Source organism: Staurois parvus, unplaced genomic scaffold, assembly GCF_062004578.1.
Source record: "Staurois parvus isolate SC_StPar_1 unplaced genomic scaffold, SC_StPar_1.0 ptg000007l, whole genome shotgun sequence".
Classification (NCBI taxonomy): Eukaryota; Metazoa; Chordata; class Amphibia; order Anura; family Ranidae; genus Staurois; species Staurois parvus.
This window is the reverse complement of record NW_028317803.1, coordinates 2,181,387-2,195,886: the sequence shown is the minus strand read 5'-3', so window position 1 is coordinate 2,195,886 and position 14,500 is coordinate 2,181,387. Positions and strand designations below refer to the sequence as shown.

The 14,500-nt window shown below is 38.6% G+C and overlaps 1 protein-coding gene across 5 annotated transcripts in view; it reads right to left on the bottom strand.

Annotated features, from left to right (window-relative positions):
* Positions 1-13,660, bottom strand: part of LOC149474280 (protocadherin-9) — a 495,964-nt gene extending 482,304 nt beyond the window's left edge. For 4 of the 5 annotated variants that reach the window (XM_089668333.1, XM_089668342.1, XM_089668354.1 and 1 more), the window contains exons 1-2: positions 12,723-13,660; positions 8,567-11,735 (exon numbers count right to left, since the gene is read on the bottom strand). In XM_089668333.1, coding sequence (XP_089524459.1) covers positions 8,567-11,602 — 3,036 coding nt within the window. In that variant the 5' untranslated portion in view covers positions 11,603-11,735; positions 12,723-13,660. Of the gene's footprint in view, positions 1-7,774; positions 11,736-12,722 lie in introns of those variants that run through there. The other variant, XM_089668351.1, reaches the window with a different exon arrangement.
* Between the last annotated feature and the right edge of the window lie 840 nt (positions 13,661-14,500).

Sequence of the window (14,500 nt, the reverse complement as noted above, 5' to 3'; positions counted from 1 at the left end):
CAGTTCAATGTGCCTGAGAATCCATTGGTGCGATTGCTCCCAGGATCGCTGGTCCCCTACATCCTCCTGTGATGACATCAGTCATCTTCAGGATCCTGAGAGACCCTGCCACTTGACATTCAATAGGAACTGTCTATGTCATGTAGGCATTGATGTGTACACCCAAAAGACTCAGCATTGTGACATCATGTTATTGTGGCTTAAGATAAATAAAAATGTACATTTAGATAGGGATTTTTATATGATCTAGCAATCACATAATGGGGAGTGATAAGGAGCGGTGGGTGAGGAGGGAGTGGAATTATCTCAGAGTAACAGAGTAGGGCTTTAAGCGCAGAATTTATTGGAAAATTACTACTTACTAATTTCTAACATCTATCTATTTATCTATCTATTGACTATAAACATACTGTCACTGGAAAGATTACGCCAGCAAGTGTGAGAGAGTTACTGATATTCAAATGTCTGCAAGCACCACCTGTTGTTTGTAATATAAGCTGTGATAAGATACACATTTTTTCTTGTTTAAAATAGTTCATGATGAATTTTGTATGCTAAATATGATTTGCTATTGATACAAATAACACATTTGTTGCCACTCTTATCTTGAGACTGTTATTTTGTGCTAAAGTGTTGTCTGTATTTACCATTCAGATTTCAAGCTCACCTGTAGCTTCTTGCACTCAGATAAACTAAAAAACAGCCACAGGGGACCCAAACCTAAAGAGATCTGTTAGGAAAGTATAATTTGTCACGTTCTGGCTCTCTCCTTTTTTTCTCCTGTCCCTTTTCCTTGGTCGGTGAGTCTATCCATCACATAGATGTCAGTAGGGAGGAGTATATCAGTGCATGCCCATACAAAGCCCCAAAAGGTTATGTCATTATTTTAATGACTGATGAATTAGTGCTGTTACTGAATATTTAATTAGCTTAAACATCAAGTAACAAGTCTGATTGCAATTTACATAAGAGAACATCCTTGGTTTGAGGGCTCCTGGGGCATTGTGGAAATCAAGTAAACGTGCATCTTTTCTGATTCCAGGGAACTTTTACTATAATGAAAAAAGCTATGGGTCATATTCTAACACTAACTGCAAAATTGACAGATTTGATTATGCACAGCTAAAAAAAAAAAAAACAGCAACAAAATAAGTAATGCACGGTAAACCATAGGAGCCAATATTTTTTTATTCACTGAGTGACTGTGTAATGAAGTCTAACAGTTGTTACTGCAATTTACATATATCTAAGTTCTCTACCTATCTGTTAAACAAGTCTGCATATTTTTGCTTCCTCCAGTTTTGATAAAACTAATTCTACTGATTTTACTTTCATTTAGATTCATATACCATGGAAATCACCAACAGCTATGCAAGTACTATATATTTGTCAATCATGGCCATATTGTAAGTCCTGTATTATCAAATTAAAATGTCAAATATGGAATTTATTTTGAAAGAATATATATATATATATATATATATATATATATACACACACACACGTGTGTGTGTAAAACCTGGAAAATGTTGGACTATACACATACATAGCTAGAATCACTGACCAGCTATCGCTATCACTTGCCTGGGTCATGATAGTTAATGGCATGCATGGGGGAAGTGAACCTAAGCATATGTAAATGAGGATTTAAAGCTTAAATCCTCATTTGCAGAGCACTGAATGTGTGCTGATTATAGACTTAGATGACAGAGTAGGATCAAGCAGGCATCCAAAAGAATCAGTTGTGAAATGTTAATAAAATCAGTGATTCATCATTTGAAAACTGCAAATGTTCAAATGTGATTGGTGCTCACAAATGTAACATTGGTGTTACTGGACTCCCTATTTCTAATTGAAGAATGGTGGCAAACAGCAGTAAACATAACTAGACCAGGTGAATGTTTATGCTACTGCGGATGGCAAATGTGCTTTATAATTATGTTGAAAATGCCTTACAAAAATAAAATCACTCTTTGCCCCTTAGCATTCAAAACAGCTTTATAGGGTTCCTGCTTATTATATAAACAATCCCTATTGCTGTAGAATGTATAGAGCACTTAATTCGTCTGTGCTCATACTTCATGGTTAAAGTGGACTTGACTTTAGCTTTGTTATCTTATGTAGAAATGTTAATCTTCTCTGAGCAGTACCCTGAGAAAAGTAACGTTTCCTTCTGAGAATAGAAGGCTTTGAGCCACTTAGATCAATATCTGCAGATTGAGATCACCTAGGGCACTGTGCCTGTGACTGCTTGTCTAATGAGATTTGGAGGGTGATTTTGTGACTTCACTTTTGTGCTGATCACTATTCCTTGCAGAAATTTGTACCTTAGGGCCTACAATGCATCCCCATCCCTGCTTCATTCATTCTGCAGATCTGTAATCTCTGGCCCTACCCTCTGGCTTCCTGAATATTTCCCCACCAGTCATCAGTGGGACAACTCTGACATGTGGAAGTAAAACATCACCTCTACAAAGATTGTTTCCTCCACACAGTGATAGTCCAGAAAACGTATAGTAAGCCAGTAAAGGGGAAAAGATCAGCTACACCATACTGGTGACGAGTCTTTTACCCTCTGCTTACCCTTGTTTGGGCACAACTTCTGCAGTACAGGTTCTCTTCAAACATATACATGATGATTAGTTGTGGGATGGGCAGATATCATGATGTTTCTGTCCAGACCCCAAGATGGAAGATAGAACAAATAAATGGTAAAATAAATATCATCTGGTACATTAGGAAGTTGTTCTATATATATAAACCATTCCTATAATGAGAATTACCTTAGGAGAACACTGCCTAAATGACTATTACAATTAGAAACATGGATAATGGCAATATACCAGTTTTCTAATAAGCTGACTAGACATACAGCAGGGGGTACTTAAGCACTTAAGGGTACGTAAACATAAGCATTTACATAGGGCCAAAACCTTATTAAAGTTAACTAACGCTGCTATATATTACAGTTTATTTCTGCTGGATTATACGTATCTTGTACGTGTTGGTGTTCGTTTTGTTAATATGCCAGAGTCTCACACAACAAAAAAAGTTCACCAATTAACTATTGAGTAGTTACAATGTTGGAGCAACATTTTCACCAAATTCCTGTATTAAAGCTTAACCCCAGACAAATGCAACAGTTAAAGTGTATATCAGGAAAGAATAAAAACAAAAATCCTGTGGAATACATGCACATTGTCTCATGTTTTCTTCCTGAAAGCACAAAAAAAAAAAACAATACCTGTTGTTCTGCAAAAAATGCGTTTTTGCTTTTAGGCCATGTTAACAAGGAAGGGTGGGGGGGAGCAGTAAAAACAGCCAGTTTATTTGCATTTTTACTGCTCCCTGGACACCTGTGTTCATGTTAGCATTGCAGCGTTACAATGCTGCATACATTCCTGCAGCCTTAATGCCTTTTTTTTGCAGTTTGGGAAAAATTATACATGTCACATTTTGGCAGGCGGCTCTAAACATGCTGGATAATTTTTGCAGCACCATAAAGTAAAGCATTGTGGCACAGTAGTTACATACAAAATCCCCGATTGGACTAAAAAAAAAAAAAAACATGCTTTCAAAAAGTGCCACTATCACCTCCTGAATCCTTGGAAGCATCTGCTCTACTGTCCTTTTTTTTAGAGGGGTTGTAGAGACTGCCGCCATTGTGAATTAGGCCTCACTTTCCTGTTGAGGGCTGACAACACACAGGATTTTGTGCAATCAAATTTACAAGAAAGGGTGTCAGTCCTGCTCAGTTTTCTTTTACTGAAGCCTTCTCATCTCCTCATTTCTACAACATAGAGAGCAATTGTTCCTTAGTACAAGATAAAGTACTGGGAGGGTTGACTGGGCTTATTGATATAACAGAGAAAGAAGACCAATCACTATTTTTGTGCACTTATCGAACAGATATTTAAAAAAAATCAATGGTTTACTTAAAAATAACAAACGTTCATTGTTAAGGTTGACATCCAGTTGTTTATTCATGAAATATATATATATATATATATAAAACTATATATACACACACATACATATTACCTGAAACTAGTGTAGATATCCAATATCAGCATTTTTAAATCCCCTGTACAGCAATATGCAGGTGAAGAATGTGAGTTCCAGCAAAAGAAGCCAATCAGGCTCAGATGGCTGTGAACATACTGACAGTAGGAGAAAGCAAGGTGATGATGTATCACTGTGCTGCTGTTACTTTATTGTCAGCATGCTGGAGGTGTGTTCCTGACCAAGCTGTGCCATTGTAGAGATAAATAACCTGTCTGGGTTGTGTGTCAGGGATGCCTGCATGCTGTGCATTTTGGTGTTTGCCTGGAGTTCAGATTTAAGCAGATTAAAAATTAAGAAAGAAGTTATGAACCACAACTGTGACCCACGAAATGTCTCTGGTTGTTTACTGCTGAATTACACACTACCCTTCAACTTTTAATAACTGGGTAGTGTTGATACTGTCTTTTTTTCTGACTACATATGACAGTATAGCAAAATGACCCTTCATTTAACATTGAGAAAACAAGCTTCAAAGTAATCTGAAAATGCCTTTTTTTTTAAATAATGAGCAAGACCGTTCTGCATGCAGAAATAAATTATTATTTGGAACACTTTCATCATTCAATTTACAATATGTCACCTATGCTTAAAAAAGGATGGAGCTGAGCCGTTACAGATGACATTTTCCTACATTAACAAATAAAATTATAGTATTAAAAAGGCAATTTATTTAAGCATTGTGAACTGTGAACTTGCTGGCACTTCTTGGTATAAACAAATAACAATTACTGACAGTACCATATAACACGCTATATTTCAGATCAACAATAACTGTTAACCTTATAAATACTAAGGGCCTGACATTTCATTCCCAGAAGGGATTATGCTAATCTAGCTCTACATCCGTCTTTCTAGCTGTATACGTAATTTTCTTTTCACATCCCTCATGTAATAAAAACTCAATGCAAAGCCACAAAAGCATTTCAGTTATTAGTGGGTTAAACCAGTATCTACAATTACAAATAGTCAATATTAATACTAGCTTGTTGTTCATGAAGTAATTGTGCTTAAAGAAAAAAAAAAAAAAAAAAAAATATATATATATATATATATATATATTTTTTTTTTTCTTCTGAATTCTTACATTCTTAATTTAACCTTGTATTTGCCAGGCCAGGTACTACATGGGGTTCTTGCAAGTGAATTTCATTCATACTCAATGGCTGATGCAGAATGGTTACTTAAATTAGAATGATGATTTTTGCCTTAGCCTCAGTTCACCTCCAATCCCTTTCACAGGAAATATTCATTTTTCTTTCATTCTCATGAACTTGATTGGATATTTGGGGTGAACATAGGCTAGCTTGAAAATGACTGCTTCAATAAATCAGCCTCTAACTGTCTGATTTAATCAGCGGCCACCAAAGTAGCAAAACTCTTACATGCTACACCCAATCAGGTTACGGGAATTTAGAAAAGTTGCATTTCCTTTATGTGTAAAAATAACATGAATACCTAGAACTGAATGGTTAATAATTTAATTAATTAGCATTTAAAAAGGTACTGCATTTAGTTTTCAGCTATAAAACTCTCTTTCAGAAACAAAAGAGGCCTTTATGTTTAAATTGTCTTTGAGTGTTAATTGGTTAATTGTGAGCGAAGGTGAACATTTATATTTGAACAAAATAAAGAAGAGCAGCAGTGTAGGAAGTAAGGACCTAAGTCCTTATATATAAGATTGGTTGAAAAAAAATGTGAAAATTGTAAAACAACCACCCACTGTCACTACTAATAGGATAGGAAACTAGCATCAATGAAGCACAATTAGAAATGTGTTGACACTGGGTGTAAGGACACTTGGCACCAGTCACAACAATTTATGTGCCACAGTTTGACAACCCAAACTCACAGCTCAGAAAATGAATACATAGAGTGAGTTATGTCAAAGATGTATCATATAAGTGGGTCACCGCTTCATATCTTTAACATCTCATGTTCCTACCCACAGAAATTCACGAGGGCCAAGGAAATTAATTCCCCAATTGCTGTCAACAGAGTTAGGGAACGGTAATAAACAGCTTACTGTAAAGCCTCTAGCTACAATAAAACGGCTGTCAATAAAGCATGCCTGATATGGTAAATAAAGGAATTACTTATACAGTAACCAACAGATCTGTCTCTATTCTCTATACATAAAGAATGAGGGGAAGACAAGTGTTGCTTAAAGTAGCTCAGAGAACTTCATTTTTTTTTTTTAAATCTGGCAGAAGACAGCAGGAAACATCAATATTTTAGGCTGCCATACTACTGACAGCTTTGCACCTGAGCTCCTGCATAAGTGTAAAACATAATAAAAGCAGTAAAAATGTGAGTACGGTTTTGTTACATGCTACCTGAATGCGCAGTTCACTATTAGTTAATAAGGCTGCGAAGTAACATAATTGGGCTAATTTAATAAGGCAAGGAGTGACATAATGAGTGCAGTAACCAAGGGCAACCAATCAATAATCACCTTTTATTTTTCCAATAACTCTATACTAATGAGAGGTGAAATCTGATTGGTTGCTATGCACTGTTGCACACAACAACTCATTAATGCTTATTGCACTGGACTTAAATAATATGAAATGACCTTACATGCTAAAGATGTGCAAGAAGTACAGTTGTAGAATACGGTGTGAAACATCACGAAAGCACATGTGACACACTGAGCTGTGAGTCACTCTACGTTCTATCTCCTTATACGTCTACCAACTACTGCAAGCATCCATAATTCCTAAGGCCTAATGCCAGTAGTTCCATTACTTATTGGGGATATAAAATAAAGATTAGGAAGTTGGTGCAGTACACCCTATCCATTCTGGATCTACTTTACAAACTCAAGAACTGGTTGCTCCAGTGCAACTGTCATTAAATAAAAGGTTTCTTTGGCTGTAGAGCCAGCCTGATCCATTCCTCCCCCATCTCTAATATACTGCAGGCTTGGCACCAAGCCAGTACAAGCCACATAGAACCTTACTGCCATCTACAGGCCATTCTGTTGGTCTTTAGAGGCAACAGACAAGTCTCAATGAAATAAATTAGACAGCTCTGCATTTAAATCTTTATTAGCAGGGAATTATTGGACTGAAAGCTAATGCTGGATTTTGTAAAATATGAGTTTCCCTGATCACTAATCCCTCTTTAGATGGCAAATTTCACAGCTAAAATGAGCTTTGACAGATTGCTTTTGCTTTACTTAGATGAAGAAATATTTACAATGGATTGAGTTTGTTCTGCATAATTTTTCCTCTAATTATTTGAATAAATCCACTTTCTCAAAGTATAAGTTTGCGTTATAAGAACAAGCATAATACAGCAAATGCTCAGTGATACAGTTCCTACACATTTCTACAGCGATATAGGAAAACTTTTCAGTATGACAGGATGGAAACCTGGGGGCAATTCAAATCTATAGCCCTGTATGTTCAACAGACCTGCATAGTAAACTGATCACTGTTATCCCTACATATTGGGAATAAAAACTAAACTAGTAACATTTTCTAAAAATGAAAGGACTTATTTAATAAGGCGATTCAAAGAGCAATGCTTGCTAACACAGCGAAGCAACTATCCAGATTTCAACTTTCATTTATTTGGCTTGGTCTGAACAATGAAAAAAGGTTTGCCAATTGGTTGCTATAGGTTAATACACTTTGCTCATTGCTCCTGGCCTAATTAAATATGCCTGCAAATGATTTAGAGGGATTTATACACAGGAAAAAATATATAAAGAGTTATTATAGACTATTTATTTTTTGATACTTGTAGGACAGAAGAACACAATACATTGTGCGGCTAGGCAGAACTAGCAAAGGCACAGGACTGAAAGTACACATAAAACTTTTATTCAGCTACAAGCATGCGTCCATCATACCTGTAGCTTTTCTGATAAATAATTTACAGAATTAAAAAAACAAACAAAACAAAAGCAAAGTAACACTTAAAATGTAAAATACATTTTCCAGATGTGAATTGCACCCAGTCATGCATTTTTTACTCACAATTAGCATTTTAATGCAAAATACATTATCTTACTTTCCAGCAAGAGTAAAAAAAAGTTAACCCCTTTTTGTGAACATATAATTCTTGTCCATGAAATAAAAATATTTTAAAAGCAAAATCTTCTGACGTCTGCACAGTGGAACATAGGTAACATATTCAGTGTGAAAATAGAAAGTCCTCAGAAACTTTTTTTTTTTGTTTTTCTTTTCATTACTGGAGTGTAGGGGTTACAGTGGGGCTCTGGTATTTAACATGCACATGTATGGTACAGTACAATCAGGAATGTACATAAGTATATATGCATAAATATGTGTATGCATATATATTCCGGACTTATGAGTCCTAAAAAGTCTGTCAAGACTCAGTGAAAAAAAAAATAGAAAGGGGTTGATTTTTTTTCCCTCTCAGTAACATGAGCAAGCCAAAGTAGACTGTATGAAGACATAGTGGCACTTTAATACTGGTTGATTGGGCACTTGTATGCAGTACTTATAGACCAGTAAAAGTGCTCGTTTACCTGTCTGGTGTGTAAAGGACCTTTTGTCTTGAAGCCTCCCTGGGAGCTGCACTCTGAGGCACTGAAGTGATCTGAACTAGTGGAAGAGCGTTTGGAGAGGGTGTCACAGCCCCCAACAAAGGTGTTGTCCAAAGGGAGTTCCTGAATGACATGATGTTTTTTCACTGACACTGGAGTATCTGCTTTAAGATGAAAAGCAGACTGCGGAGAGGCAGACTTGTAATGCTTAGCTAGGTCAGGGCTGTTAGGTTTGAAGGTGGTTGGGGGAGCAGTGCCCCAATCAAAGCGTCCAATCCCTTGTTCCTCCAGCTCAGCTGGAAGACTAATAGTCCCGTTGATAGGTTCATGTACAGTGTCATCAGGTTTAGATTCCTCAATGGTGACAAAATTCAGCAGAGAACTTTTAGGAGATTTTCGTTTCTTCCTTTTCTTTTTCTTATTCTGCTTGCTTTCCTGGTTTGGTGACATCCACTCTGCCCCTTGTTTGCTCCTCTGGGCAGCTTTAAATCTTGATGCATGCCGACACCGAACCAGAACTGTCACAAAAATGACGACGATAACCACCATGGCACCTGCCACAATGGCAATCATAATAGTAAGATAATCCTCATTTTGGTAGGGTTGACTGCTGTCTCCAATGTTTCTGTCTAACGGAGTTTCCATAGTCCTGCGAATTAAATCATGGATGTAGGAAGCGTTCCCAGCCGTCTCATTGACATATAAGAACACCAGTACCAGTGTGTGCAAAGGCTTAGGGTATCCTAAGTCACTGATATTTACCACTAGGCGGTGCAGGCCCACGTCTGCTGCAGATGGTTTCTCTTCTAAAGTAATATTGCCTGTTACAGGGTCTATTCGAAACAGACCTTTGTTATTTCCACTGACAATTGTGTATTTCAGTTCGGCATTCATCCCAGTGTCAACATCCACAGCAAAAACTTCTGCAACAACCGAGCCAGGAATGGCTGATAGAGGCACCAGCTTAAATGATGTATTGGATGAAGGGGAGATAACTACAGGGCTATTATCATTAGCATCCATTATATTGATTGTTACTTTTGCAGTAGAAGAGCGTGGATTCTGCCCTCCATCTACAGCTTTGACATCAAATGTGTATGAACCTTGTTGCTCTCTGTCAAAGGACACATTGGACTTAATCAAGCCAGAATATGGATCAAGGACAAAATTTTCATTGTCGTTAAGTATTGAAAGTGTTACAGCTTTGTTCTCTCCTGCATCTGAATCTGTTGCTGTAATAACACCCACTGTGCTGTATTTTGGAAGGTTCTCGGATACAAAGAACTGAAAGTGGTTATGTGTAAACTTGGGACTGTTGTCATTCTCATCCAGTACAGTCACTATCACAGCTGCTTGGCTCTGCAGTGGAGGAGTGCCATTGTCTCTGGCTGTGACAGTAAAAATAAAACGTTCTTGCTCCTCTCTGTCAAAAACTCTTGAGGCTGTCAAAACTCCTGTCTTGCGGTCCAGATCAAAAAAAGAAGCATTGGGGCCAAGCTGATAAACGATGTCTGCATTCTTCCCACTATCTTCATCTGTGGCACTGATAGTGGTTAAGTAGAGACCTCTGCGGTTGTTTTCAGACACTGATAGCTCAATTACGGGTTGGGTAAAAATTGGTGGGTTGTCATTCTCATCCTCCAATTCCACTCTCACCAAGGCTGTCTGGTTGAGGCTTGGCTTTCCAGTGTCTGCGGCAACTATCTTAAAACTGAATTCTTTGGTGCCCTCATAGTCCAACAAGGAAGAAGTTTCTAGCAAATACTGGTTATCATAGACGGCTTTTAGGTGAAAAGGTACTTCTCTTTCAATGAAACAAATGACCTTGCTGTTGACATCCGTGTCTTTATCAGACACTGTGATCAGGGCTATCTTTGTGTTTATAGGGTCTTTCTCTGATAAATACACTGTACCATTAATAGGGCTTATAATATACCTGAGATCAATATTAGGTGGGTTGTCATTCACATCAGTCACATTAATAGTCACGGTTGCCCTTGCAGGTGTGGAGCTGCCATCTGTGGCTAGAACAGTTAACTTGTGAAATGCAGTATCTTCTCTGTCCAGCGGTCTCTGTACTGTAATTAATCCAGTAGTATTATTTAAAGCAAAAAGTCTTTTGGTAGCAGATGTCACTTGGGCACCATAGATATATTTGACCTCGGCATTGCTTCCTATGTCTGCATCTGTTGCATGCAACTGCACTACAGAGGTCCCTATGGGAGCGTTCTCAGGGATATGAACTTCTATCTGACTTTCTTTGAACACTGGTTTGTTGTCATTCACATCACTTACTATGACTTGCAGGATAGCAGTGCTGGATTTCTGAGGGTTTCCACCATCCTCCACTTTGATTTTCATCACATAAGTGTCTTTATGCTCTCTGTCCAAGACCTGCTGCACTATGAGCTGTGGCCATTTCTCCCCTTCTGGTGTCTCGACAATGTCCAGTCCAAAGACATTCTGTCCATTTAAAAGCCCATAGTGCTGAACTCCATTGAAACCTGTGTCAGGGTCCACTGCTGATGGAATTGGGAACCGGCTGTTTATAAGTGTGTTTTCTGGAATAGAAACGTTGATCACAGTTGAAGGAAACATAGGAGCATTATCATTGGTATCTGTGACAATTATTTTAATCTTAATAAGCCTGAAAAAGTCATTGGGAAGGATGACTACTTCAAGTTCAAAGAAACATTCATTTTCCTCAGAGTAAGATGATCCAGCACAGAGTTTTTCTCGGTCTATTCTGGTGGAGGTGGTGAAGATCTCCCCAGTAGTGCTTGACACCTTGACCAAAGGAGAGTCGCCAGCTTTAGAAACTAATCTGTAGACCAGGCTGTTACTGGTTCCAGTTGCAGCATTGATATGTGAGATATTCAAGTCCTTTGGTATGTTTCCAATCGGTACATTTTCAGGCAGTTCCTCTCTTATAGTGTAAATAAGTTCTTGGGCGATTGCAGAATCCAGCCTTAAGCAGGCAATAAGAGCAGCCAACAGGTAAAATTCCCTTAGGTCCATGATAATGTGCTTCCTTTGTTTTCTTGGATTTTAGGATTTAAGGGTTGTCGCTGAGAAATGGTGCCGATTTGCAAGTGGAGGCGTGCATGGACTGCAAGATGCCTTACATCTCATTTCTAATTGGAGCCAGCAGCTGTCAACACAATCACACAAACAAACAGATTTGTTTCATTCAGTACAATATAAGTCTATACAGACATAAACACACAACACATTTGACTTGCAAAAAGTGACTGCCCTCAGCAAACCTTGTCATGTGTGCAAAAATAAAATAGTCTCATAAATGCATACTAACATGCTCGACATTATGTGCACATAGGATGCACTCAACTACTTTTCCTGATATCTTATTCCTACACATTTCTTTTTCTAATCATCACTGTTTAATGTATGATTCACATCATGCACCTATCCATATAACTGTTGCCAATAAAATCCTAAGCCCTTACCAGTATTCCTTGTAACTGCACTGTCAGCTGCCAAATACAATTTGTGCTTCATTGCCTCTACTCTGGAGTCATTCCTCTTATCGGAGCCTATTCCTTGTGTCTTTGCTACTAGACTGCTATGATATGGAGGACTGGAAAAGAGTACAAGAGGGCTGCTGCAGCAACCACTGAACATACTTGCAGCCCCTGATAGCTAAACGATACTGCCTGAGCTTTCTGTCTCCTGTTACTGCTAACCTGGCAAGCCTCTACAATCCTTACTCACGCTAGCTACACACCTTACGATGCTTCTCTTGCAATCTGAATTTCTTGTGGCTCACCTAATATCTTTAATGCAATGCCAACAGATATGGGATGCAAACTAGTTCTACTATATGAAAAGAATGCTGTCATTTGTCTCTATATTCTTAAAAAAACAGGATCTGGCCACTGTCTAAAAACTACATCATGTACAATCATTCAATGGTATCACACACATTGCAATCTGATCATGAGAAAGGAACATTCTCATATTTTTTTTTTTTAATTTTCAAAGTGATGATCACATTGCATTGTGTGTACCCCACAGACAATTCAGACTTGTATACAATCCAGTCTAAATGCAGTGATCAGCTCTGTCAGATTGCAAGGCATAGGTTGCCTTAACTAGTAATACATGTCTTGCAACTTACAGTCCAGAGGCGAGTTAACTGCAGCCACGGATGGAGCATCGATGGGTGTCAGGGTGACAGTTAGGCTCCTTTTTGGATGAAGAAAAAGACGCAGTCTGGTAGTAAAGGTCAGTTCCCCTGGATGTGATCTTCAACTAGTACTCAGAAAGACTTCTTGATGCAGCTAAAGTCGAGTGATTGTGATGCAGCTTCCATCCGCTGGCCAGTTTCTAATGTGATCTGCATTAGGCTGGAGAGAAGCTGCTATGAGCCTGTGATTAGTTCCAGCAGCGATAGAAGCAGGTACGGATGCAGGCACAAGGGCGCTCTCCCACCAAGATCTGGAGATACTCTCAAGCCAGTACAAAATACAGGCAATGAAAAGCCACCATGCTAAACTTCACTCTGTCCCCTCAAACACAACGGCTCTGATGCATCTAGGAATCCATCCAGCAGCAATTGGCAGAGCGACAATCAGGAGCACTTCTGTGAATCCTAAACCCAAAGGCTCCCTTCGAATGTGTTGCTCCTGGACGGTGATTTAGCAACTCCAAGCTGAGCACTCAGTTGCATTGTAAATCATTCTCTCCGCCGGGTCCACCACTCATCATCATCATTGTCATGTGCTCCAAGGTAGTAAAGCAGCAATCGGGTACCACATCCACTTGGAATAATCAAGCCACTTATATTTTCCATGGAGCAGAGGAGAATATTTCCATCTGTCACTGTAACAGGGATAGGAGAAAAGGAAAAAAAAATAAATAAAAAAAAATAAAAATCAGGAGTCTGCAACTTGGCTGTGGCAAATGTCAGAATGGAAATAGAGCTTCTCACTGCTAGTTGCCAGAAATCCCCAAACGATTCGCTTTGAGATTGCAAGATGCTCCTTCTTCCCTCTTTATACTAGCCCTCGCACAGACGTGCATGAGATAGCCCTCCCTCTTTCCCTCTGAACTGGATTTCTTCATAGAACTCTCAATAAACCCAAAGGGAGGGCGTGTTTGCTCCCTGGACACGCCCACGACCTGCTGGTTGGCTGTCTACGAGTATGTGCTTGGGAAAGAGAAGGAGTCGAGGCATAGAAGGCTTCCCTTTAGACGTGCCCGCTGCTCGCTCCTCCTAGCCGGCTAAAGGGTGCTGGAGACTTTTTACTGCCCGCCGTTTAGTTGCTCAGTTACATTGTAGCAGCAGGGCTCTCAGTCAAGTAATTCTACTCAATCAATTTACAATGCTAACCCTTCTGAAACAGCGTTTTATACAAGCATAGGTATATTTATTCATATCTATGGTAAAGGCTATTATCAGGGGCAGACTGACAACTCATGGGGCCCCCGGGCAATAGGGGATCATAGGGCCCCTATGTCCTTGCCCAAACTCAAAAAATCCTATGAAAAAGGTACCAGGGGCATCTCATGGGGCCCCCTACTGACCCCGGGCCCTCGGGCAGTGCCCCAGTTTCCAAATGGTCAGTCTGCCCCTGGGTATTATCATCTGTTATTATATCTAATCAACTATTATTATATCTTATCTATAATAGGATTATATTTGGGTACAATCTACATAGCCTTCTTATAATGGCTATACACATAAATTATTTTCTATAGGATGGTATTGTTGATAAATTTACAGTCTGATTAAAAAATTGATTGGAGGATCAAAAAAGTTGCTAAATAGGCAATACACTTAGCAATTTATACAAGCATAGGTATATTTATTAATATCTTATCTACAGTATAGGCTACTATTATCTATTATTATATCTCATCTATAATGTGATTATATTTGGATACAATCTACAT